The sequence below is a fragment of the Sapajus apella genome, unplaced genomic scaffold (assembly GCF_009761245.1).
Source record: "Sapajus apella isolate SASKATOON/1434 unplaced genomic scaffold, GSC_monkey_1.0 scaffold2, whole genome shotgun sequence".
Taxonomy (NCBI): domain Eukaryota; kingdom Metazoa; phylum Chordata; class Mammalia; order Primates; family Cebidae; genus Sapajus; species Sapajus apella.
Genome location: NW_022436942.1, coordinates 3,912,730 through 3,939,477, shown reverse-complemented (window position 1 = coordinate 3,939,477; position 26,748 = coordinate 3,912,730). Strand labels below are relative to the sequence as shown.

At 38.4% G+C, this 26,748-nt stretch overlaps 1 protein-coding gene across 6 annotated transcripts in view; it reads right to left on the bottom strand.

The window, feature by feature from the left end:
- Nucleotides 1-26,005, bottom strand: part of KRAS (KRAS proto-oncogene, GTPase) — a 50,950-nt gene extending 24,945 nt beyond the window's left edge. For 2 of the 6 annotated variants that reach the window (XM_032287261.1, XM_032287242.1), the window contains exons 1-2: nucleotides 25,695-25,872; nucleotides 20,308-20,429 (exon numbers count right to left, since the gene is read on the bottom strand). In XM_032287261.1, the coding sequence (XP_032143152.1) occupies nucleotides 20,308-20,418 (111 nt within the window). In that variant the 5' untranslated portion in view covers nucleotides 20,419-20,429; nucleotides 25,695-25,872. Of the gene's footprint in view, nucleotides 1-20,307; nucleotides 20,430-24,880; nucleotides 24,966-25,694 lie in introns of those variants that run through there. The other 4 variants (XM_032287221.1, XM_032287251.1, XM_032287257.1 and 1 more) reach the window with 3 other exon arrangements.
- Between the last annotated feature and the right edge of the window lie 743 nt (nucleotides 26,006-26,748).

Below are 26,748 nucleotides of genomic sequence, written 5' to 3'. Positions count from 1 at the left end.
TTTCAAAATTGGGATAGCTTTACCAACTCTATTATTCAAGCTGATTAAGAAAAATCAATTAACATATAAATAATTGTCATGCATCTACTTTATAGTCAAAGGCACACATAAGGAAATGGTCAATACTCAAGATTCTAATGCCATCATCCACTTTGGAAAACTGTGGAAAAAATAATCTAACAGCCAGATGAATAACTCTGAAGAGCACAATTATTTAATCTGCAAATGCTGAGAGACCTCGTTTTTCTCTTCTAAAAAGAAACAGGAAGAGATCTTAAAGAGACTGCAACTATAAGATTGAGTAAAGGAAGGCAGTGGGTAACTTTAACAGAATCTTGAAATGAAAATCTGATTTTCTTCTGACTTTTGTATAATACTTCTGCCTAAGATCTCACACATTCTGCCAAAACAGTTCTCCAAAAATAAGGTAAAGGGATGTTACAATGTGAAGCCATGAAATAAGAAGCAGAGCTGATGACAGGTATAAAACATAAATGTAAAGACAATTATTTTCTTAATGTTCCACGTGTGAGATATAGTATTAAAGTATCATTAGCTTATTAATTACTTTGTAGACCATTCTATCATTCAGAGGGAGAAACAGAGAAAGAATGGTCATTACAAATGTTTTTAGTAAAGTATTTCAAAATGTTTACAGTATAAGGAGAATATAAAGACGTTAAGTGCAGCATGATCCCAATAAAATGTGTTTACGTATTTATATAAATGTATTATGTATTTTAAAAACTGGTAATATATACACCAAAATATTTTAAAGGCTGTATCTTTGATGGAAATAACTTAAAAGACATTTATCTCTTGCTTATGTCTTTTCTTTGTACTAGATGCTATATTAAATGTGTTTGTCTTTGCTTTTCAATTTTAAGTGTGAACACCATATTAGACTACAATTTTGTGTTTATCTTTTAAAGCATATGGTATTTTCCAAACTGTCTATAATAAAAATTTTCCACCAGTCAGAAAAAAGGATGGACATTTATTTTCTAAGAGGTTCTTTACTAAAGATTTGAACATTCAGTTGACTTTTACTTTTTTTACCCTATTCTCTTAACTCCTAGAAAGAACTCCTACAGATTATAAATTAAAAACCATTCTAAAGACTAATGAAAAAGCAGGAGGTGGAAGCAAAGTAAAGAGTCTTAGAGTCAACCTATTACCCAGGCATGGCTACAGAGCATGTAAAGCTGACCAAACACTTTTCCTTGCCTATTGCTGTCACCTTACATTCTTTTTATTTATTTTTTTTTGAGACAGTCTCACTCTGTTGCCCAGGTTGGAGTGTGGTGGCGTGATCTCAGCTCACTGCAACCTCCACCTCCTGGGTTCAAGCAATTCTACTGTCTCAGCCTCCCAAGTAGCTAAGATTACAGGCACACGCCACCGTGCCCAGCTAGGTTTTGTATTTTTAGTAGAGATGGGGTTTCGCCATGTTGGCCAAGCTGGTCTTGAATTCCTAACCTCAGGTGATCCACCGACCCCGGCCTCCCAAAAGTGCTGGGATTACAGGCATGAACCATCGCTCCTGGCCTGTCACCTCACATTCTTTACTTACCAATGTAGATTGAGTATCCCAACTGTGAAAATCCTAAATTCAAAAACACTTCTCAGTCCTGAACATTTCAAGATAAAGAGTACTCAACCTGTAATGTGGGATATTAGTAGTTTATGCACATATTTCATAAGATGCTTCCATGGTGAATACACCATTGGGACCAAAAAACTGGGAAAGCAGTCCCCTACTCACTAACATATGTCATTCCTATTATCTTTTCCCTACCAGACCCTAAAAATATTGATAGCAAAGTTCTGAGCCACATTCGGTTTCAAAGTAAATCACAACCTACTCATAAACAATACTGTTGAAAAGAAATAAAAGATTTAGGTTAAAAATTCAGTATTTTCAGAGTTAATTTTAACTAGGGTCCTTTTCCTTAGAAGTGCAATTAGTCACTGAGCTATTTTCAGTGCAACTTGGCAAAAACTAAAGAACAAAAAGTGTGAAATGATTAAATATCATCTAAAAAGCACTGATAAACATAAAGAGAAAACAAACACAACAAAAATGACGTATTAATAAATTCTGTTCCAACTTCAGAAATACAGTCATCCCTTGATACATACAGAGCACTGGTTCCAAGACCCACCCTGATCTCCGGTCCTACACTTGGCCCAGCAACATCCATGTATATGAAAAGTCAGCTCTTCATATCTGCATTTGGTTGGGAAAAAAATGTGTATTATAAGTGGACCCATGTCAAACCCATGTTGTTCAAGGGTCAACTAAAAGTGGAGGTAGAAAAAAACTATGCATCAATGTAGACTCTTTCAACAACACTGGAGTCTAAATAAGAGTTCAGCAAGCTACTGCCCACAGGCCAGATCCTGCCCACTGTTCTTATATTGCCCGTGAGCTAAGAATACTTAAATGGCTGTTTAAAAAAACAAAAACAAAAACCCAAGACTATGCGACAAAGACTCAAATGGCCCTTTACAGAGAAGTTTGCCAACTCCTGGTGTTAATAACCCTTCACATCTTTGAAGTATTCTCAACACATATTATTTATTCTTTTTAAATATATATTTTTAAATTACCACTCTGAGAAAGTACTGGTTATGAAAACTGATTTAAAAATATGAAGGTTCTACAATGAAACTAGTTAATAATGGAGCAAAGAAAAGGATGAAGATGTTACGTTCTTAATTAGTTATTTCTTCTAGCCTTTCAAAAAAGTAAACTTTTAAATTAGGTATGTAAGTTACCAAAGTTACTAATACATAGCCTTAGGAAACTAGGATAAAATAACTTAAACTAACTCGCAATACAATATTAAATGAAGGAAAGTTATTGCCCATATTCTCCTCACTCCCAGCTAAAGTACTATTTTCTACATCTATGTAAGTAGTAAAAACTTTTCTAAATGAAATTTACTACACTGTCAAGACTGAATTGTAGACAGAATTCCAACATTTCTGGGGACACAATAAACAGGCACAGTCTTTTTGGAAAGCAATTACAGTATTTATCTAGAGCCACTGAAATGTTCATAGCCTTTGACACAGTAATGCCACTATGGGAAATGACGCTAAGAAAATACGGTGTTTTTTTTTTTTTTTTTTTTTTTTTTTAATGACAGAAAGAGATACTTAACATGGCATCCTAAAATGTCTTACAAAGAAAAATTACCTAGGCATTTAAAACTGACCCACAATCTTGCACCATTTACCTATCTTCAAAATGTACCCTACATCCAACCACCTACCACTACCACCATCCCCCTAATCCATGATAACTATTTTGTCTCAGGCAATCTGCAGCAATTACTTCACAGCTATCCCTGTTGTTAATCTTGTAATATATTCTCCACACAGCAGCAAGTGATAATTTTTAAATGTAGGTTAGGGCCGGGCACCATGGGTCACACCTGTAATCCCAATACTTTGAGAGGCTGAGGCAGGTGGATCACCTGAGGTCGGGAATTTGAGACCAGCCTGGCTGACCCGATGAAACCTCATCAAAAATTTTTAAAAAATTAGCCAGGTGTGGTGGTGCATACCTGTAGTCCCAGCTACTCAGGGAGGCTCGGGTGGGAGGATCACTTAAGCCCAGGACAAAACAAGTAAGTACGTAACTGAATGAATGAATAAATGAAAGTTAGATCACATCATTCACTTGTTCAAAGTCCTCCAATTGCACTCTTCAGTCTTAAAAATAAACTGCAAAGCATTCCTCCTTCCCTGGCACTTCCTATGTTTCCTTCATAGCATGTATTATAATTATGTATTTATGTATGTACTTGTAATTATGTATGTACTTGTGATCATGTATGTACATTTGTACATACATTACATACAAGTACATACATTTGTAATTATGTATGTACTTGTGAAATTGTTTAAGTCTATATCCCCTACTAGGCTTTAAACTCCATGACGGTAGGGCTCATGCCTGTTTTACTCACCCCTACACACCATGTATCTAACAGTCTTGAACACTATAGGTAATCAGTACTGCCTCTTAAATAAGTGAATGAATTATATGATGTAAATATATGCAGATACTAAAAAATAAATGAAAGTTTGTATTACAATTAAACAGTAAACATAAACACAATTTAACAGATTTTTCAGTAGTACAAATCCTTCTCAAATATTCTAAAGCTACTACATATTTGAAATGAAAATTTCACATCAAACTCCCCCACTTTCAATATAATAGTTTGCAAAGATAGATTTTTTTTAATCTTTATTTCTTTTTTAATTTATTATTTAAGAGCTGGGGTCTTGCTGTGTTGCCCAGGCTGGAGTGCAGTGGCTATTCACAGGTGCGATCCCAGTACTGAGCAGCACAGCAGTTTTGACCTGCTCCGTTTCCGACCTGGACCGGTTCCCCCATCCGTAGGCAACCTGGTGGTCCCCTGCTCCTGGGATGTCACCATATTGATGCCGAACTTAGAGCATACACCCAATCAGCATAGCACACTACAGCCCAGAACTCCTGGGCTCAAGGGATCCTCCCACCTCAGCCTCCCGAATAGCTGGGACTACAGGCATGCGCCACCGTGCCTGGCAATTTTTTTAATCTTTCAACAATTTGCTTTAAAATCTTCGTTTGAATTTTCTCTTATAAAACAGTCTTAGGAAAAGAAGCACAAGTTTAAGATAAAATAAATTTTATGAGGACAATGAAGTTGTTAATTTTTAAATTACAATACGTATATTAATAAATCTTAGCTTCAATTAAATTATATATAATATGGAAACGTTCATGGAAAAATACAATTAAAACAATAGACAAGAAATTTTAATACATTTATGGGAAGGAAGAGACTAAGACTAGGTAAAATAATGCAGGAGTCTTCAACAGAATTAACTTTTCTATCCTTGGGGGAAAAAAAAAACAGCTAAACCACATGTAGCTAAATGTTAAGATATGAAAGAGCTGGTTGGTACACACATGAGGTTCTTTATACTACTTTTCTATAAAATACTACGAGTGTACCCATTTTATCGTTACCTACAATAGTTTTCATATTTTCACTTTAAATTTGTGTTGGTTTGATAAGCTACAAATTCTTATTGTTTTAATATCAATTTATTTAAGGAGTAATAATGTTATATGGGTTTTTTCTTTCTTATCTTCCTATTTATTGCCAGGGTGTGTCCTTTGCCCATGTGGAATTTTAATCTTCTTTTATACTAACTTGCCTGATTCTTTAAATCAAGTGTTTCCTGGTTTATTAAATGCCTTTAAATGTTATTTTGATGTATAGAAACTTCTCTGTAGGCCTATTTGGAGGAATTTAAAAGCTAACTCATTCAAGGTAAGATAACCTCATTAACCAGAACATCAGTCTGTCAGTTTTCCATTATAATTAATAACTAAATTATTCAGTGTGTTCACCTTTTAACTTACTCAACTTAGTTTTCCAACGCGGGCAGTGACCCTGACACAGAAAGACATATTACATGTATCAAAACAAAATAATATATATATTCCAAATATATATTTTATTGTAGTATAGTTAACTAATAACTTTTACTAAAGGTAACCATATTAGTATTAATAGTAATTTCAGCAGTCAACATTGACTGAGCCCTTACTTATAATACTGTTATAAGTATATTAAAACATCATCTCATTTAATCTCCACCTTCATGCTGCCAATTCCATGAGATGCTCTTCTCAATATGAATAAAACTGCTGAAAATGTCAACAATGTATTACTTGGGGATTTCCTTTTGAAACTGTAAGTTTTCTTAATGTATTAAGTATTGCAAGGACTTTTTACATAGTGCTTAATAATGTGTAGGAAAAAATGAGAAACTTCTACTCAACTAATGCTCAAGTACTTTATGTTATTACTCCGAAAGATTATTTAAATTCATCACAAAATGATGTGTTCCACACTATTAGTTTATAAGCCATCAAAGACTGTTGTGGACTGTCAGAATTATAACAGAGAAGAAACAGGGAATTTAGGGTATGTAAACAGAGGGTGATGAGTTCATTCTCATCTACTACCCATATTGGTCTCCCTTGTATCATAGGAACACTTATTGAAAATCTAGGTGTCACATTCTGTGTCACACATTAGTTTCTGACCTCAAGCAACCAGAATGAATGGAAGAGACATGAATATAAATAAATAATTAAAATAAAATTAATGTAACACCATATGCAAGACAAAGTACAATGGTGGCACACAGGAGAGATCAACTTTGTATGAATTAAGACAGACCAGGGGGCAGGGGGCGCATTCCAGGCAGGAAGGAGCAAAGAGAATGCATAAAACATGGAACAGCATGTTGAGTACCCAGAACCAAGGATATGTAACTTTATATATATATAAAAAAATAAAATATAACTTTAGCTTAGAACAGCAGTCCCCAACTTTTCTGGCACCAGGGACTGGTTTCGTGGAAGACAATTTTTCCATGGACAGAGTTTGGGGATATTTTCAAGATTAAACTATTTCACCTCAGAACATCAGGCATTAGATACTCATACCGAGCATGCAGCCTAGATCCTTGCACATGCAGTTCACAATAGGGTTCACGCTCCTGTGAGACTCTAATGCCGTCGCTGATGTGACAGGAGCTCAGGCAAGTAATGCTCACCTCCTGGCTGTACAGCTCAATTCCTCACAGGCCACGGGGAGTACCAGTCTGCAGCCCACGGTGTGGGGATCCCTGACTTAGAGGCCTTAGAAATAAGCAGCAAGAAGTGAAACTGGACAATCAAGCAGAGGCCAGCTTATGGAGGGTCATGTGTATCTTATTAAGGAGTTTTAAACTTCATCCTATACAAAATCACTAGAAGGTTTTTAAAATAGGAAGGGAGGATCAGATTCACTATTAGCACTATTATGACAAATTATAGAAAGGGACAAAATTTTGGGGCCTTTCCAGACACTGCCTCATCATATCCACTCAGATGCACCAGCAGCAGCCAACAGCACCACCTCTGCAGGAATAAAGCCTCAGCGACAAGGGGCCCCTTCTCTGAGCTTCTAGTGCTAATAACCCCCAAATCTTCCCAGCATTCCCTGAATCTCAGGAGTAGTGGCCATTCTTGATGTTACTGTGTTAGTGTTTTTTTGCCTTTCAGTCTTCTAACACCTAGTTAGTTTTCCATGCTGAAATATCTAGTGTGGGTCTGCTTTCTGGAATAGACTTCTGACTTCTATAAATGTTAAAAATGGGTGGAAATAAGAGAGAGAGAAAAAGGGAGAGAGGGACAGGAGCAAAGAATGGGAGATGAGCTAGGAATTATTACAAGAAATGACAAAACTGGCTGGGTGCAGTGGCTCACACCTGTAATCCCAGCACTTGGGCAGGCAAATCATGAGGTCAGGAGTTTGAGACCACCCTGGCCAACATGGTGAAACCCTGTCGCTACTAAAAATACAGAAAATTAGCTGGGCATGGTGGTGGACGCCTGTAATCCCCACTACTCGGGAGGCTGAGGCAGAAGAATCACTTGAACCTGGGAGGCAAAGGCTGCAGTAAGCTGAGATCATACCACTGCACCCCAGGCCCATGGACTCTGTCTCAATTAAAAAACAAAAAAAAAGAAATTACAAAACTTGAATGAAGGCAGCAACAAGAGTATGGATCAAGGAAATTAAATAAATTTGAGAAATACTTAGGTAAAATAGTTGGTACTTGGCAGTTCCTCAAAAAGTCAAAGACAGAGCTACCACATAACCCAGTAATTCCACCTTAGATATATACCCAAGAGAACTGAAAATATATGGTCACACAAAAACGTGTACTTAAATGTTTATAGTGGCATTATTCAAAATAACCAGTAATAGAAAATCACTCAAATGCCCATCAACTGAACAGATAAACAAAATGAGGTATATCTATATAAGTATTACTCAACCATAAAAAGGAATGAAGGGCTGATCAACAAAGTAGAAACATAGATGAACTCTGAAAACATAATCCTATGTGGAAGAAGCCAGACACAAAAGGCCATGTACTTATGATTCTTTTTTTTTTTTTTTAGAACTTTTTTTTTAAAGGAAAAAAAGAAAGAAAGAGAGAGAGAGAGAGAAGGAAGGAAGGAAGGAAGGAAGGAAGGAAGGAAGGAAGGAAGGAAGGAAGGAAGGAAGGAAAGAAAAAAGAATGAAGGAGAGGAAGAAAGAGAAAGAGGAAGAGGGAGAGAGAACGGGAGTGTTGCTTTATTGCCCAGGCTAGAATGCAGTCTAAAAATGGGTAATGACAGCCTCTTTTATGTCAATAATTGTGCTTAATAATGGAGACTGGAAAAAAAAATGAGGGATGAGGGAAGAAAATAACAAACAAGCAGCCAACCAATATTTCATTTAAACCTATGAGTAGGTGTGATGTCGTACTGATAAGAATGTGTATTTTGTGTATTTAAAGTGGAGAGTTGTATAAATGTTTATTTAGTTTACTTGTTCTGGATTTGAGTTCAAGTCCTGGATATCCTTGTTAATTTTCTGTCTCGTTGATCTGTCTAATATTGATGTTGAAGTCTCCCACTATTATTGTGCGGGAGTCTAAGTCTCTTTACAAGTCTTATGTATCTGGGTGTTCCTGTATTGGGTACATATATATTTAGGATCATTAGCTCTTCTTGTTGCATTGATCCTTTTATCATTATGTAATGTTCTTCTTTGCCTCTCTTGATCTTTGTTGCTTTAAAGTCCATTTCATGAGAGGCGAGAATTGCAACTGCTGCTTTTTATTTATTTATTTATTTATTTATTTTTGCTCTCCATTTGGTTGGTAAAGCCTTCTCCATCCCTTTGTTTTGAGTCTTTGTGTATCCTTGCATGTGAGATGAGTCTGGATGCAGCATACCGATGGATCTTGGCTGTGTCCTTTGATTGGGGGATTTAATCGATTTAAATTTAGGGTTAATAATAATATATGTGAGTTTAATACTGCCATTTGATGTTAGCTGGCTGTTTTGCCCATTAATTGATGTAAATTCTTCATTATGTTGATGCTCTTTACTTTTTGGTATATTTTTGGAAAGGCTGATACTGGTTGTTCCTTTCTATGTGTAGTGCCTCTTTCAGAAGCTCTTGTAAAGCAGGCCTGGTGGTGATGAAATCTCTGAGTACTTGCTTGTTCACAAAAGATTTTATTTTTCCTTCACTTGTGAAGCTTAGTTTGGCTGGATAGGAAATTCTGGGTTGAAAGTCCTTTTCTTTAAGATTGTTGAATATTGGCCCCCACTCTCTTCTGGCTTGTAGGGTTTCTGCTGAGAGATCTGCTGTGAGTCTGATAGGCTTCCCTTTGTGGGTAACCTGACCTTTCTCTCGGGCTGCCCTTAGTATTTTTCTCCTTCATTTCAACCCTGGGGAATCTGAAGATTATATGCCTTGAGGTTGGTCTTCTTGAGGAATGTCTTTGTGATGTTCTCTGTATTACCTGGAGTTGAATATTGTCCTGCCTTGCTAGGTTGGGAAAGTTTTCCTGAATAATATCCTGAAGAGTATTTTCCAGCTTGGATTCATTCTCTTCGTCACATTCAGGTACACCTCTCAAACGTAGATTAGGTCTATTTCACATAGTCCCATATTTCTTGGAGACTTTGCTCGTTCCTTTTTATCCTTTTTTCTCTAATCTTGTCTTCTTGTTTTATTTCATTAAGTTGGTCTTCGATCTCTGATATCCTCTCTTCTGCTTGATCAATTCAGCTGTTAAAACTTGTGCATACTTTACAAAGTTCTCGTGTTATATTTTTCAGCTCCATTAATTCACTTATATTCCTCTCTAAATTGTCTATTCTCATTAGCATTTCGTCAAATCTTTTTTCAAAGTTCTTAGTTTCTTTGCATTGGGTTAGAACAAGTTCTTTTAACTCACAGAAGTTTCTTATCAACCACCTTTGAAGCCTACTTCTGTTAATGGAACACACTTGTTCTCCATCAGGCCTTGTTCCGTTGCTGATGAGGAACTGTGATCCCCTGTAGAGGGAGAGGCATTCTGATTTTGGGTATTCTCAGCCTTTTTAGGCTGGTTTCTTCCCTTCATTATAAATTTATCCATCTGTGGTCTTTATAATTACCGACTTTCTAATTAGGTTTCTGAGTGGACGTCCAACTTGTTGATTCCCAGCGCCGGAATCTGAGCAACCCACTGTATGATTCTATTTATATGAAATAATCAGAGTAGGCAATTCCACAGAGACAGAAAGATCAGTGGTTTTTAGGGGCTGGTGGGAGAAGGGATTGGGGAGTGATTGCTAATGGATGTAGCCTTCTTTTTGGGGTGATAATAACATTCTGGAATTAGTAATGGCTGCACAACCCTTGTGAACGTACTAAAAACAACTGTACAATTGAAAAGGGAACATTGTATGCTATGTGAATACATTTCAATTTTTTTAAATAACAGAACTTATATACAAAGGGGAGGAGTGAAGGAAAAGATGACTAATACTGAGCATGTTGAATTCCCTATGCTTATGGGTTGTCCTGGTGGGTATGACCTCCAGGCAGCTTGAATCACATGTCTGGTGCTGAGGACAGAAGCCTAGGCTGGAGATAAACCTGGGAGTCTTCAATCCATGGACAGCCAAAGAACTTCACTTATTTGTGCTATGGGCTTGGGCAAACTCCTTAATCTCGCATGTTCTCTAAGCTATTGTTCCTTCAACTGTAAAAATAGGTAAATAATTGCATACAGGATTTTATACATAGATTAGTATTAAAGACCATGAAAATCTCTTTATAAAATGAAAAGTGCTATAAAAAAATTAACTGCATTATGTAATATACTACACGCAGGCCAAAAAGTAGGGGTAAGCCACTGGCTACTAGGAACTGTTCAGAAAGCGTATCTTGTCCTTATAAAATCATTGGGTATCCATAGTTGAAATAATTTTGCAAAACTGGTCACCGTACTTCAAAATAAATATAATGGAGCTGGGCAAATCACAGGGAAAGAGAGCTAAAACTGAAGGTTACAAAGGATTTCTGTTTTGATTAGGGAGTGAGGATGTTAAAGAGCTTGTTTTCATGTCAGAATTTTCAATTAAAAACTAAGATATTCACTAAAAGTAAGGATAATGAAAACAAAGACTTCTTTACCAAATGCTGGATACTTCAAATTAAAAGAATGGTGAACATTAGCTTCATACTAGAAAAAATGTGTGCTAATCCCAAGAGAAAAAACTAGTTCAAAAATCTGAATAAACTCAAGGACAACTTTTACTTTTTTTTTTTTTTTTTTTTTTTTAAAGATGGGGTTTCACCATGACAGCCAGGCTGGTCTTGAACTCCTGACCTCAGGAGATCCACCCACCTCTCAAAGTGCTAGGATTACAGGCGTGGGCCACTGCGCCCAGCTCAAGGACAAGTTATATGACAAATTTTCAAAATAAGAATGTAATGACCATAACTTGTTGAAGTCATGTGGCACTCGTCTACAAGTGATCACTCGAAGTCTACATAAGAATGAGAGGCTGGAATGACCATGGATCCAATCTTAATCATTACAGCTGCCAATATAATGTTCATATTTTATATTATATACCTCTCAGTTATTCTTTATTTAGCCTTAATAGCAATTTCCTTAATCCAAGACTACATCTGAATTACCCAATTTATTAAGACTTTAAAAAGAAGCATGAAATAATCTAATGCTTTCTGATATTTTAGTGCCCTTTTCTCTCTCCAAAATGAATACTTTTCCCCCAGCCCCAATGGCATAAGCTTATTTTTTAAAAACTACAACACCACAAAAAATGAGGGAGTAATTAAGTTTGTTTTTAGATAAATGGAATACTCAACACAAGGTGCTGTGACCCAGCTTCACTTACATAATGGACATTTTTCAATGTCAGTATATCTAAATCTACCTAATCTTTCCAACAACTATATAATTTGTATGTATGGATATACCATAACTTATTCACCGATTCTCTATTGGTAGACATGAAGATTATTTCCATTTTTAAAAAATCATAAACAATGATGCAATAAACCTTGTATAAACATCTTAAACACTTATCCAATTAAGTCCTTGCATAAATTATAAGAAGTTGAATTACCTGGTCAAAGGACATGTAGCTTACACTTTGAAACTATTTCCAGAATGACCTCCATAAAGTCTGAGGGTCTGTACTTCCACTACAGTACAAAGCACACATTTCTCCATATCCTTCCTAGCAGTTATTTTAACCTTCGCCAATATGAAACTACAAAAATGTTATTATTGTTTGAACTGGCATTATACAAATGAAGTAAGTGTCTTTTTATATGTTTATGTTACTCATTTTTTTTTTTTTTTGGTAGACAAGCTGCCTATTTATATCTTTAGCACCCCCCACCCCTTTTTTTCTATTTATGTTTGCTTTTTTCTAATTCACATATAAGATAGCTTCCTGTTACATGAACCAAATGGTTTTTCTAGGTTTTTGTCTTGTATCTTTGTTAAGGACAGCTTAATTTTTATGCAGCCAAATAGCTCATTTTTTCCCCAAATGTTTTCCTTAATGGTTTAAGGATACTCTGATAATAAGAAAGGATTCTCATTTTTCTCAAGGGAGACAAATATCTAATCCAAATTCCACAAATTAGGAAACTAACCTAAAGTTACATCATTCGATCTATGTTACTTAGGTAATACTACAAGATCCATAATTTAAGAATGACATTATCATTTTCATTTCACAAGTGTACAGTTTAGCATATAAATCTATACAAGGAGAAACAGGGTAGAACCAGGGTTCTCACTCTCGAAGAAAGAAGGCAAAGATTAGTTAACTGTTGATTGTTAGTAACATGCATTTCTGAGCTCTGTGCCTTGAAAAGGGTCTAAAAGCAGTGACACCCCATCGTCACTATATAAACACACCTAAGGCCCAGATATTAGTGTCTCAACACCATTCCCCACTAAAAGGAACTAGAGATCCTTAGACAAATGGCTGAATCCAGGGTGGGTAAAGGAAAAGAACAAGGTGAACCTGGAATACATAGTGCCAGAAAGTAAGGAAGAACTCAAAAACTGAAGGAGACATGTTAAAAGGATACAGAAGCCAGCTTAAAAGGGATTCCATCGGCCTTATCAAAACAAATTTGAGCACTGAAATCTGTAATCACAGTAACAGACTTCAACACATTAAATTAAAAAGAATTCATGAGTCCATACTGACACAAATAAAATAAACCAAACAAATAAATGAGGGAAGAAAAAAGAGAGAGCCTGTTTTAATGGCAGATGCCAATTAATTAATCTAGAAATGATGACAGAGTTAGAAGATTACCACTTTGCAACCATTATGGTAGTAATTTATTTAAGCAAGAATTATGAATGGATGCTAAATTCTACTGGATGCAAATATATTGGAGCACAGGGCATTTTTAGTCTCCAATTATCTCCCCACAGAGTACTTATTAAAATCATTAAAGACAACTTTGCAGAGAGAAATCTGATAGATATCATCTTAACCAAAAAAAATCAGTGTTATCAATAATGGGACATACCAGCATCATGTGCTTCTTGTTGTGATCCAAGGTGAAGGACACGACATCACTTATGTAGCATTCCTGCCCAAACTGTAACCTAAATCTGATCATGAGGAAACAATCAGACAAACCCAAACTAGAGGACATACTACAAAACAATTGGCCTGAATTCTTTGTAGAGTGTCATTGTCATAAAAGACCAAAGGAAAGAAACAGTCTTAAACAGACCGAGATAGGACAACTAATTTTTGATCCTGAATCAGAAAAAATAAATTGCTAAAAGGCCATTCTTAGAACAACTCACAAAATTAGACTACATATGAGACAAAGGATTACATAAATGCTGAATTTCCTAAATTTCATCATTATGTTGTAGATATATAAGGAAATATTGTAGTTATACAAGGAAATATTCCGTTGTTAGAACAAGGTCAGAAACTTTTTCTATGAAGGTAAAAAGTCTATAAAGATCTAAAGATAGTAAATATTTTAGGCTTTTAGTCATTTTGGTTGCAACTACTCAGCTGTGCCACTGCAGTGTGAAATCATCCACACACAGTATATAAACACACCAAGTATGGTTGTGCTCCAATAAAACTGTATTTAGAAAGATAGCAGCTAGGATTTGGCCAGAAAGCAGCCCATAGTTTGCAGACCCCTGTCTTAAAAGTTATACCAAGTTTAGAGGTGAAGGGTCGTAACATGTGCAACTTAATCTCAAATACTTTAGTTCAGCTATTAAACAATATACATTGGCATAAGTGTATACCTCTATACACAAATGAACAGAATCTAGAGAAAGCAACTATGGCAAAATGTTAATTAGTGAATCTAGTTTAAGAGTAATAGCTACTTATTGTACTATTTTTTAATACTTTTCTATAGGTTTGAATTTTTTTTATTTTTTTATTATTTATTTATTTATTTATTTTTTAATATGGGGTTTCACCATGATGGCCAGGCTGGTCTTGAACTCCTGACCTCGGGTGATCCACCCACCTCGGCCTCCCAGAGTGCTAGGATTACAGGCATGAGCCACCGCGCCTGGCCTGAATTTTTTTTTAAATAAAACATCGAACAAAGTATCTAAGCTAGTTACTGTGTCCCTCTTTTATCCTTTCGAATACTTTATTTTCACTATTTCTACTAAGTTTTTATTGTGTTGTTGTTGTTTTTGAGACGGAGTCTTGCTCTGTCAACCAAGCTGGAGTGCACTGGTGTGATCTCGGCTCACTACCATCTGTGCCTCCCGGGTTCCAGCCATTCTCCTGCCTCAGCCTCCCAAGTGTCTGGGATTACAGCATGCACCACCATGCCTGACTACTTTTGGTACCTGCAGGAGGTGCTGGAACCAATCCCCAGTGGATACTAAGGGACAAGTGTACAACTAAAACTAACATGCTCCATGAAGGCAGGAATCTAGTCTGTTTTGCTCCCTAGTGTCTATCTCCAGCCCACAGGAATACTGCACGGTACAAAGTGGGCAGTGAAGATCATTTCTGGGATTAAGAAATTAGTTGTATTGCTAAAACCAGAATCTTCGGAGATTCCAAACCAAAAAATCATTTTTTTTCCTTTCACTTATTTCCACTACCAACTTCTATTTGTATGTTTTTAAAGCTTTGTCTTTATAAAAACCCAAGGTAGAAAAAGACATGACCAGTAAAGTTTAACATTCAGGTCTAAGTAAATACTTATTAAATAAACCCTTATTCTTAATTTGACCTAAATACAGTGCCTGGGTTTTATGTTCACTTATTCTACAAATCAGGTGCTCCACAACTATTCTACAGTTCTATAAAAATCTATAAAATGTGAACTTTCACAATTTGCCACTTCTGAATAGGACCCTCATAACACCCCCTGCAACATTAACACCAAGCTTTGACTCCATTAAGCAGCTCCTCAGTGCATGCAAAGAAGCTCAGGGAGCCACACTGCTGCTTTTTAGTCCCTTCAACAAAGTAAGCTCAGTAAGTGTTAACAACAGAAACACCCAATTTTCTCATACATCGCCTAGTTTCTTTTCTTAGTTCAGTATACTCACCTACTTATTTAGTTAGGCCTAACTAATCCACACAGCAATCTTTATATTAATATTAGCAGAGAGTAAAACTGATATTTTTTAAATCAATCATGTAAAATAAAACTTTTAAATAAAACGGATACATTTCTAAATTGATGATACCCACAGTTTAAACAGAGAAACTATACAAACAGGATTTCATTGTTATCTGTTACAAAAGTAAATAATTTGACCAGTAGAGGGCACTCACAAAAGTGGGGAGAGCTTCACAGCCCTGAAGAGAAAGGCATTTATAAAATTGCTGTATGTCTCTGATTTTAAACAGAACGTTTTAATAGAACACTGGAGTAAGCTAACATATTATTAATTTACAAAAGGTAAAGTTTAAATCTATGTTATAGTTGAAAATCTAACATAAGCCTAATGTCAGGGACATGAATTTGACAATTTAAAGGATGTTTAAAGCTACAGGTAACATATCAGGCTTTGGACCTTAGCAGTATTGAAGTTTGGGGCCAGATAACTCTGTTATAGGGGCTTTCCTGTGCATTGCAGGAAGTTTAACATTAGGATGGTGCAAAATAATTGCAATTTTGCCATTAAAAGTAATAGCATCTACTGAATAGATGCCAGTAGCAGTCCTCTCTCCCCAAGTTATGGCAACCAAAAATGTCTCCAGATGTTGCCAAATGTCCCCTGGAGGGCAGTCACCCAACCATCCCTCATTGATTACCACAAACATATGTGTATAAACTCAGAAGAATAACAGCATACAAATTACATAAGGCTTTTCTTACACCACTCTTCAATATCAGTTTAATTTTACAAATTTTCTCTCTATAATCTACATACTTTATTCGTAGGGAAAATGAATTCTATAATGAACATGGAAAAATAAAAGAAATTGAAAACTGATAAACGCTGGTAAATAAATACTCCACAGCTCAGAACACTAAAGATGAAACAAACCAATTCAATTATTAATATAGTCTTCCTTACCGAATAGGAAGCTGTTCCATCAAAGAAAGGCATAATACTTGAACTGAATTATAGGTGCCACAATAAAAGCATGCAGATGTTAAACAATTAGAGTCAAGGAAAAAATACTTTTTGCTATATTTATTCTTACTAGCATATTATATACAGTAGATACTTAATATATATTTGGTAAGTGATCAATTGATCACTCTGATCTCTGTAACTAACTATTTTTTTAAAAAATAAAACTTACTTTTCCACCACATTTTACCTTAAAAAAAAAAATTTCAGGGTTTTGATAACAAGTGATCTCTGAACTATAAAAGCAGGTATTTGTAGTCAAGTATGGTTTTCAGGGCCTATTTAGAGTTTTTAATAATCTTGCCTTACTAACAAGGTATTTCATCATCTCTTTAGTGGACTTTTTTTTTTTTTTTTTTAGACAGAGTCTAGCTCTGTCTCCCAGGCTGGAGCGCAGTGACGCCATCTTGGCTCACTGTAACCTCTGCCTCCCGGGTTCAAGTAATTCTCCCAGTTCAGCCTCCCAAGTGGCTGGGACCACAGGTGCCTGCCACACCCAGATAATTTCTGTATCTTTAGTATAGACGGGGTTTCACTGTGTTGGCCAGGCTGGTCTCGAACTCCTGATCTCATGATCCACCCACCTCAGCCTCCCACAGTGCTGGGATTACAAGCGTGAACCACCTCACCAGGCCTGATGGACTTCACAAAAGATAATGATATATCCTTCACAATGCAAGTAAAGGTGATTATGTGCACAGCCTCAAATATAAACATATTCCATCTATGTGTCACGTCTGAATGATTTTACATCATATATCTGCCACTAAGTTGCCATTAAATAGTAGGCTAATTTCAAATTTTGATATATTGACAAATCTGACTTAATTTCCATTAATAAGTATTTTCTTAACTTGAAAGACAGCCAATTCTCAGTTTTAAAAAGCTATACAAGGCCAGGTGCAGTGGCTCACATCTGTAGTACCAGCACTTTGGGAGGCGGGCAGATCACGAGGTCAAGAGATTGAGACCATCCTGGCCAACATGATGAAACCCTGTCTCTTCTAAAAAAATACAAAAATTAGCTGGGCGTGGTGGCACATGACTGTAGTCTCAGTTACTCGGGAAGTTGAGCCAGGAGAATCACTTGAACCCGGGAGGCGGAGGCTGCAGTAAGCTGAGATCGTGCCACCACACTCCAGCCTGGCAACAGAGCAAGACTCTGTCTCAAAAATAAATAAATAAAATAAAAAATAAATAAAAAGCTATACAAGAGTACAGTGGAAATTCTACTTAACTTGGTCTCAGAAAATTTAAATTCAAATCTCACCACTTACTAGCTATGTATCCTTAGATGAGTTAGAACCTCTCAGAGTCATCTATAAAATAAAAGAAACAATGGCCGCCCTTCTTATTTACCTCTTAGTGTAAATTTTACAAAATTTAAATCATCAAAATAAATTAAATTTTTTAAAAATTTCATTCCATTTTAAATGTAGAAAAACTGCTATTAATTCCAAAATGTGCAGTCATAGCCTTTCTAATCTTCTCTGTCCCATACTATTCACTAATCAAAACCTAACAACAGCAGTGAAATCCCCATACCCTCCTAAATTTTTAACTTTTTCGATAACATGGAGTCAGCATTTCTGTTTAACCAACTATTTATTAAGTTAAACTACTAAATTCTCTTGCCTTTCTCACAGTTCACACCGAGAACTTAATGTTAACATGTCAGTTCCCTCAGGGACTCATTGTAACTTGGGAGATAAGAGATAATCTCAGATACCTTTTTCCAAGTGGCTAAACTACGTCAGGGACCATCAGTTTCAAAGTTCACAAGTAATCAATGCTTCCCAGAGTCAAGTCTTCTGGTTTCGCAGAAATCATAATCAGAGTTATGGGTTTAAGTTTACAAACTTTTACAAACTTTTTCAACCTTCCCCCGTAAATAATGGCTTGTTAGCTTTATTTCTTCAAGATTTATACTGCATTTTAACAATTATGAGCAAAAGGTTCCCTAACCTACCTTATCATTCATGACGTCATGCTTTATGTACTCATATAGTATTCATGACCTCTGATTGGAAACAGAGTGTAATGGAATTTCTCAGATCTTCAGGGAAGACGGACTACATTTCTAGTAAAACTACCTTTCAAAATCCCAGGAAAATGTTCATGCATAAAGTGAATTCTGTTAAAACATCTGATTTAAACAGTAGTCTGCCAAGTAACCCTGGATTTGCAATATAGATTGAAATGCATGCACTATTCAAACCTCCTTGAAGAAACAAACAAAACTATAGTACACATTGAATTAACTTGTCAAAAGTAAATATACAGAGACTATCGCACAGTCAGTCCACTTCAATTAGACTGTTTCCTTTTACTATTGTAAATTCTTAATATTGGAAGCCAAATAAAGTTCCTTCTTAGTTTAACTCAAATCTCTGCAAATAAGCATTACTTATCCACTTTTTTATAGTACAAAAAATACATGACATTTCCTTATGAATTCAGTTATCTAATCAAACCTCCAAGTTCTAAACTGCATAAACACCTTCCCAAGGCCATCAATGCCCTCAGAACTCACCTCAGTGCAAAGTGTTTCTTTAAGACATTACACAGTACAGTACCTTAATAGAGCACTTTGACCTGTTCTAGATTTCACAGTTTGGGACTTGAAGAAAGTTCTTAGAAATTTTTCAGAACTGAATTTTTTAAATCAGTTCATTAAATGTAGAATAAATGCTAAAGGATTAGGACTGCTTAATCTGGGGTAAAGAAGCCTATGAAATAATCTAACAATATAGGGCTATTTCAAAGACAAGGTGATATGCTTATTTTCCATCTCCACTGATGTTAAATTTAATATGAAGATTCAAATTATGTGTAAAATATGCTAATAAGTATGTTCTGAAAATGGGTTAATAAGGACAGGTGGGGAATGTCCCCTCCTGCAGGTCTTTGAGATCAAATAAATCCTCAACTGCTTGAGATGATTTGAGTCTACAGCTGCCAGGAGGCAGAAAGAAATACTACTACCTGACCTCTCAAGGTATCTTCCAGGCCTTTATTTATCATTCTACTGCTGACCTGTACTTTGTTAAATTTTCATTATACTAAAAAAATCTGAAAATAATCCTTAAAAACATAATAAAAATGTATGTTTACTCAAGGAAATATTGTAAAAATCCTAGTATTTCCTTGAGTAAATTTAAAAATGACAACCAAGCAAAGGTAAAGTTGGTAACGGTACTTCTACATAAATCACACCTCCAGCAAAGAATTCACTTTTTAAAATTTCTCAGGGAGTTGTAGGTTCTCCACTACTTTAATGTTGAAAAGATAGGAAAATACTGCTAATGAAGTTTTTAAAAAAATAACCATCAAACAATTACATTTCACTAGTACAATTAAATCTAACCTTTACATAATGTCACAATACCAAGAAACCCATAAAAATAAAAGTTAGATTAAAAAGAATGTCTTTTAGGTACAGATAAGATACAAATTCACATTTTTAGCCTCTCAGAAAACTACGAAATACGCTTCCAATCAAAATGCACAGAGAGTGAACATCACGGACCTTGACATACTCCCAAGGGAAGTAAAGCTCCCATACTGATGCTTACATGCAACTTTAGTTAAAGCCTTGAAACCCAAGGTACATTTCAGATAATTTAAAATAACTTTCAGTACAATTATCTTGTAATAAGTACTCATGAAAATGGTCAGAAAAATCTTTATTTGTACCAAAGAATGGTCCTGCACCAGTAATATGCATAATATTAAAACAAGATTTACCTCTATTGTTGGATCATATTCGTCCACAAAATGATTCTGAATTAGCTGTATCGTCAAGGCACTCTTGCCTACGCCACCAGCTCCAACTACCACAAGTTTATATTCAGTCATTTTCAGCAGGCCTTATAATAAAAATAATGAAAATGTAACTAAATTAGAACACGTCACACATGAGGTTAACACGCTATCACTCTATTCCTTTTAACACAAAACTCACCTTTATATGAAGTTATTTCAAAATACCTTACAAAATTCAATCATGAAAACTCCAGTTGAATACAGATGTATATCATAATGAACTGTACTTCATTTACAAACTCCTCCATCGACGTTTAAGAAATATACACAAATACTACACAGATAGTTCTTTTATTTTAAATTCGAGTTGCTCTATCTAAACCGCCAGACTGCTGTTCTGTAGCAGCTAAAGGCTCTCAAAAGATAATGACTTCACTCATGCAAGTGCCTAGCACAGTGCTCTACACCCTATAGACACACCCTCAAAAAAAGTTGTTGACAGCTATCTCCACTCCTATTGTTACAGTTTTCCTAGTTGACCCTCACCTCTAAGAGTTAGAAGTCAATACGCAACAGCTTCAGAAAAACTTTTAAAGCATCAGGGCAGTAGTTCTCCTGGATAAATATTAACAGTAAAAATCAGATGGGGGTTGGGAGAATGTCAAACGAAGCTGGATTGTGTCACGGGGAAATAAAAATTTAAACACGGAGGCAGAGAGGAACAATATTTGATGACATTTTAATTTGTAAAATATCTCTGGAGAAAAAAGGAGTAGGAGGTTGCAGTGAGCCGAGATCGTGCCACTGTACTCCAGCCTGCTGACAGAGCAAGACTGTCTTTAAAAAAAAAATCTCTGGAAAAAATAAAGGTAAAAACTAATAGAACTCTGAATTAACTATTCAGTACAGGTGATGTGATCATCAATCACAATACATAATCCTGTATCACTGCTGCACAAAAAAGATAATTAAATAAAGATTAGAAAGCTGGGCACAGAGGCTCACACTTGTAATCCCGGCACTTTGAGAGGCTGAGATGGGTGGATCACCTGAGGTCAGGAGTTCAACATTCTTGCCAATATGGTGAAATCCCATCTCTACTAAAAATACAAAAATTAACCAGACGTGGTGGTGCTCGCCTGTAGTCCCAACTACTCAGGAGGCTGAGGAAGGAGAATCACTTGAACCTGGGAGGCGGAGGTTGCAGTTGCAGTGAGCCAAGATCGCGCCACTGCACTCCAGCTTGGGCAACACAGTGAGACTCCATCTCAAAACAAACAAAAAAGATTAGAGATAAACATTGTTTTTATTAAGAAAACAGTTGTTAAGAGATTTAAGTGAATTTATCTCAGTAATCCATGTGACTATTACTCTGATTTTCGTACAATGTCTTCCAACAGGTGTATGGACACTGACAACTTGTTTAACAAACACCACACAGAAAATAAAATGTGCTATTTTTTAGTCAGTTGTTTCAAAAATTTTTAAATAATATGAATGTTTGATTTCATCTCCTTTCCCTCATGTAACACATTATTGCAAATAAAGAGAAATGCAGAAAAAAATGGCAGTGAATGCACAGTTATTTATTATAGGACGAATAGTTCCAGGTTAATGAATGTGCATGTATTGTAGATAAACACTAAATACACACAGCATCCTATTTACTGAAGATCAAAAATAATAATTTGCTTTTCCAAATGATAACCTGCTAACCTTACTCCTAAGCCCTGCCTCAAAGAGCACCACAGGCTAGAAAACTTGTATCACACACAGTCACTCTACTCTACCTAGACTTACTGGCTGCTTGTGTAGGGCAAAGTTAACAACCACTACAAACACATATCTTACCCATTTGCCTCCGCTCTTTATTTCAAATGTAGGCCAAAGCAATTAGGAAGAGATGAGGAGAATTACACTAAAATGTACCCTCTAGCTCCCTGCTTACCCCAACCTCCCCCTAACCAGTTTGGATAGCCTAAAACCGTTCTCAAAATGTGGTCCGGGAACCCCTCAGGTTACTAAGACTTTTCTGGTGTGCAAGTCAAAACTGTTTTCTATAACACTAAGATATCCTTTACCCTTTTTTCATTCCCATTCTTTCACAAGTTTTCCATATGTGTGATCACAATAGATTGAATGCAGATGCAGATATGAAAATCCACGTCTTCTTTATTTATATTTATTATGTAGACAGAAGCAAAACCCAGAGATCTAAATTGACTTGCAGAGACCTGACTTAAAGTGGATTAATAGTCCTATTATTTTCTTGTCTTTTCTTTATTGAGACGGAGTTTCACTCGTTGCCCAGGCTAAAGTGAAATGGCGCCATCTCTGTTCTCCGCAACCTCCACCTCCGGGGTTAAAGCGATTTTCCTGCCTCAGCCTCCCAGATAGCTGGGATTACAGGCATGTGCCACTACACCCAACTAATTTTGTATTTTTAATAGAGACGGGATTTCTCCATGTTGATCAGGCTGGTCTCAAACTCCTGACCTCAGGTGATCTGCCCACCTCGGCCTTCCAAAGTGCTGGGATTACAGGCATGAGCCACTGAGCCCAGTGATAATCAATGTCCTGTATTAAGCCACATCATTAAAGAGATTTACTAAAATGTGAAACAATTCTTCTAATTTTTGGTTTTGTTTTGGAAAATAATTTTTCATAAAATATTCATATTACCAAGTAATGGGCTTATTATTGCCATTTTAAATGAATTAAAACACTTTTAAAATTTGTTTTAAAAACTTGTTTTAATTTCTAATATGATAAATATCAATAAATCCCACACAAATCATGTATTTTTTTAATACTCAGTATGTTTTTTCTTCATAACAGTCTCACTAGATTGAGCATGCTGGTCTCGAACTCCTGGACTCAAGCACGCTCCTGCCTCAGCCTCCCAAAGTGCTGGGATTACAGGCATGAGCCAACTTGCCCGGCCCCTTCTGTAACTTTTAAGAGTGTAGGCTACGCATGGTGCCTCACGCCTGTAATCCCAGCACTTTGGGAGGCCCAGGCCAGTGGATCACCTGAGGTCAGTAGGTCAAGAACAGCATGGCCAAAATGGTGCAACCCCGGATCTAAAAATACAAAAATTAGCCTGGCATGGGGGCAGGCGCCTATAATCCCAGCTACTTCTGAGGCTGAGGCAGGAGAATTGCTTAAAAGCAGGAGGCAGAGGTTGCAGTGAGCCGAGATCGCATCACTGCACTCCAGCCTGGGTGACAGAGTGAGACTCTCTCAAAAAAAAAAAAAAAAACAAAAAACAAAAAACAGTGTAGGGGGGTCGTTAAGACCAAAAAGTTAACTAGCCTAGGAAATACTGTGGACAGACACTGGTTTAGAGTTTGTGTATATGTATGAATTCAGAGCCACATATACCTTCTGATCTACTTATTTATGCAATGGTTGTTTCCAGAAGAAAAAAAAAAAATCCTTGAATTAGATTTTTGAAACCAAGTCACATTTAAATCCACTAGAAAGACCTGGGTTCCAAAGGAGTCTTACCAAATGAAGATCATGGGAGGGAGGAGCTCCCTCACCCAGAGTTAGAAAAGGTAGCAAGGAGTGGGCAGGTCTTGAATCCAGCAATTTTGTCATAGAAGAAAATTCATTTTTATTTGTCATAAAACTGAATTACCATCTAACGTCTCTTAAATGCAGGTATACTGTGGATGGCTACAGTCTCAAAATAAACTACTGTTAGCAACTATTATTTTATATCTGTAGTCTATCACATGTAGGAGTCAGCATTTAGGACCTTAGTCACTTCAGAGTGCCACCAGTTACATGGTTATTTCTGAGCTGATAATTACAAATAGACCTTTCCCCTTTATAACTTACTCTTTAAATGATTTGTTATAAGCATAACATATATGTTGTACAACAATTAGAAAGCCTTTCTGTTTTGATGGGTATCAAGATTTAAGAAGGCTCACTTAGGACTTCAGCTGTAAGATGCACATGCCACTGTGGGAGGCCAAGACGGGCGAATCACAAGGTCAGGAGTTCGAGACCAGGCTGGCCAACATGGTGAAACCCCGTCGCTACTAAAAATACAAAAAATTAGCCGCGCATAGTGGCAGGCACCTGTAATCCCAGCTACTCAGTAGGGGAGGCTGAGGCAGGAGAATCGCCTGAACCCGCGAAGTAGAGGTTGCAGTGAGCTGGGACCACGCCACTACACTCAGCCTGGGCAACAGAGCGAGACTCCGTCTCAAAAAAAAAAAAAAAAAAAAAAAAAAGATGCACATGCCCATTTTAGGCTTAGCTAGTGGATTGCTACAATTCCTCTGTAAGTTTAAAAAACCATGTAAGTGCTGTTTTGGAATACTGTAATAACTCTGGGGATGAAGAACACATCTGCAAAATGAGGGTAGTATAGAAGAGGGATGAGGGTAATACAGAAGAAATAGGAGAAAGGACAAGAACAGGTAAATTAAACTTGAAGTACTATTTTTGTTATTGCTGTCTACACTCAACTAGCAATGAAAAAGCCTCGCTTCTGCTCTGCGGGTTTTCTTCGTGTTTAATTTGACCAAGCAAAACAGACCTTCTGGGATTAACTTTTTCCTTTTCACTGTAGGTCACAGGCTCTACGTGTAGGGTGTTGGCCACCTGTTCTTCCACCATCTCTACCTCCACCTCCTTCTTTGTGGCCACAGCAATGTCACAGCCCAAACATGGGGGAGGGGAGCAGTCTGGAGCTCGGAGGCAGATGCATTTTTTTTCCAAACACAATAACCTCAAACAGTGGTCTCTAAGCACTTTCCTATGCTCTTCCAAAACGTGACCTCCCCTTACTCATACATCCCCTACACACGGAAAAGGACCACTATCCGTCCAGTCTGCGCTCGAGGGAGAAGTTTATACCTTCGTCCTAGAGATGCCAAATGCAGCAGGGAAGGCTGGACCGAGGCAGCCGAGTGCTGGGAAGGGAGGCAAGAGGTGCAGGAGCGGGGAGAGGGGGAAGGGAGGCCGGGGCGCAGCGGGAGTAACCTCCACCGCACCCCACAGCCCCGAGGGGCAGCTGGCCCGGCCCGAGTTTCTCGCCAGCAGCCTCCAGCCGCGGCTCTCGGGGAGGAGGAAGGAAGGGGTTCCCCGTCCAGGAAGCAGCACAAGCGGCGACCGCCTCCAGCCTCACCCTCCTCAGCCCCGCACCGCCCATTCCTCACTCCCCGCGCTGCCGCGTCCGCGCGCCTCCCCATGCAGACCCCCTCACCCCGCCCGCCCGGGCCCCGCGCCCGCGCCCCCCGCCCGCCCCTCCTGGGACCCCTAATTCATTCACTCGCCGCCGGCCCCGCCCGGCGCCGGCAAAGAGGGTCAGAACCCAGGCAGGGGCCCAGGAGGGGTGGTCCGCTCCGAACCTCTCTCCCGCACCTGGGAGCCGCTGAGCCTCGCCCCGCCGCCGCCTTCAGTGCCTGCGCCGCGCTCGTTCCCAGTCCGAAATGGCGGGGGCCGGGAGTACTGGCCGAGCCGCCGCCACCGTCGCCGCCGCCACTGCCGCCGCCGCTGCTGCCTCCGCCGCCGCGGCCGCCGCCTAGGAAAATCGAGCTCCGAGCACACCGATGAGTTCGGGGCCGGGCGGCCGCAGAGGGCAGAGCTATCGATGCGTTCCGCGCTCGATTCCTCTTCAGACCGGAGTGTGAGAGGGAGCGGCTGAGGGCGGTGTGGGAAGAGGGAAGAGAAGGCGGCCGCGAGCGCCGGCTGGGAGGAGGAGGGGGCCGGGCCGGGCCGGGCCGGCGTGGGAGGAGCGGGGGCCGGGCCGGCGGAGGAAGGGGTGCTGGGGCGGTCGAGGGTGGGGAGCTGGGCCGGCTGGAGAGCGAGTCTGGGCGGCGCCTCGGCGGGAGGAGGGACTGCCGGACCTACGCGGTGGCCCGCCCCCTGCCTGCGGCAAGGCCGTCCCAGCCGCCGCGGATTCTGACCCGGAGTGGGACCCGACCGCGGCGAGATGAGCGGACGCCACCAGGGAGACGCCACGAGCGGCCCCGCCGCCGCGCCAACCGGTCTCCAGAGAGAAGCTGCGAAGAGCACCGCGCCACCCTCGGGGTCGGCCTGTGCTGGCGCGCATCCATTTACTCTCATTGACTGCACGTAAATAAACAAGCAGTCACCAAAAGTGGGAGGCGACTTCGGGGACTTAGGCAGACCCGGCGGGCAGTTTCCCACCCGGGGATTTCTGATGGCCGCCCGGATTATTATCAGCCTCTGCACTCGGGCTGGGAATTTAGCCCCAGGCCCAAACAAACGCGGCTGACCCATTCAACCCTAATCTCGGGGCAGGAGGTCTACGATATTTTGCTATTTTTCTTGATATTTTGAAGCCATCACAAGGTCTCTAAACAGCGACTTCGCATATACCCATTGCCCCTGAAATCACAAACAGAAGACAAACTGTTTTTAAGTGGAGGTGCCCTTGGT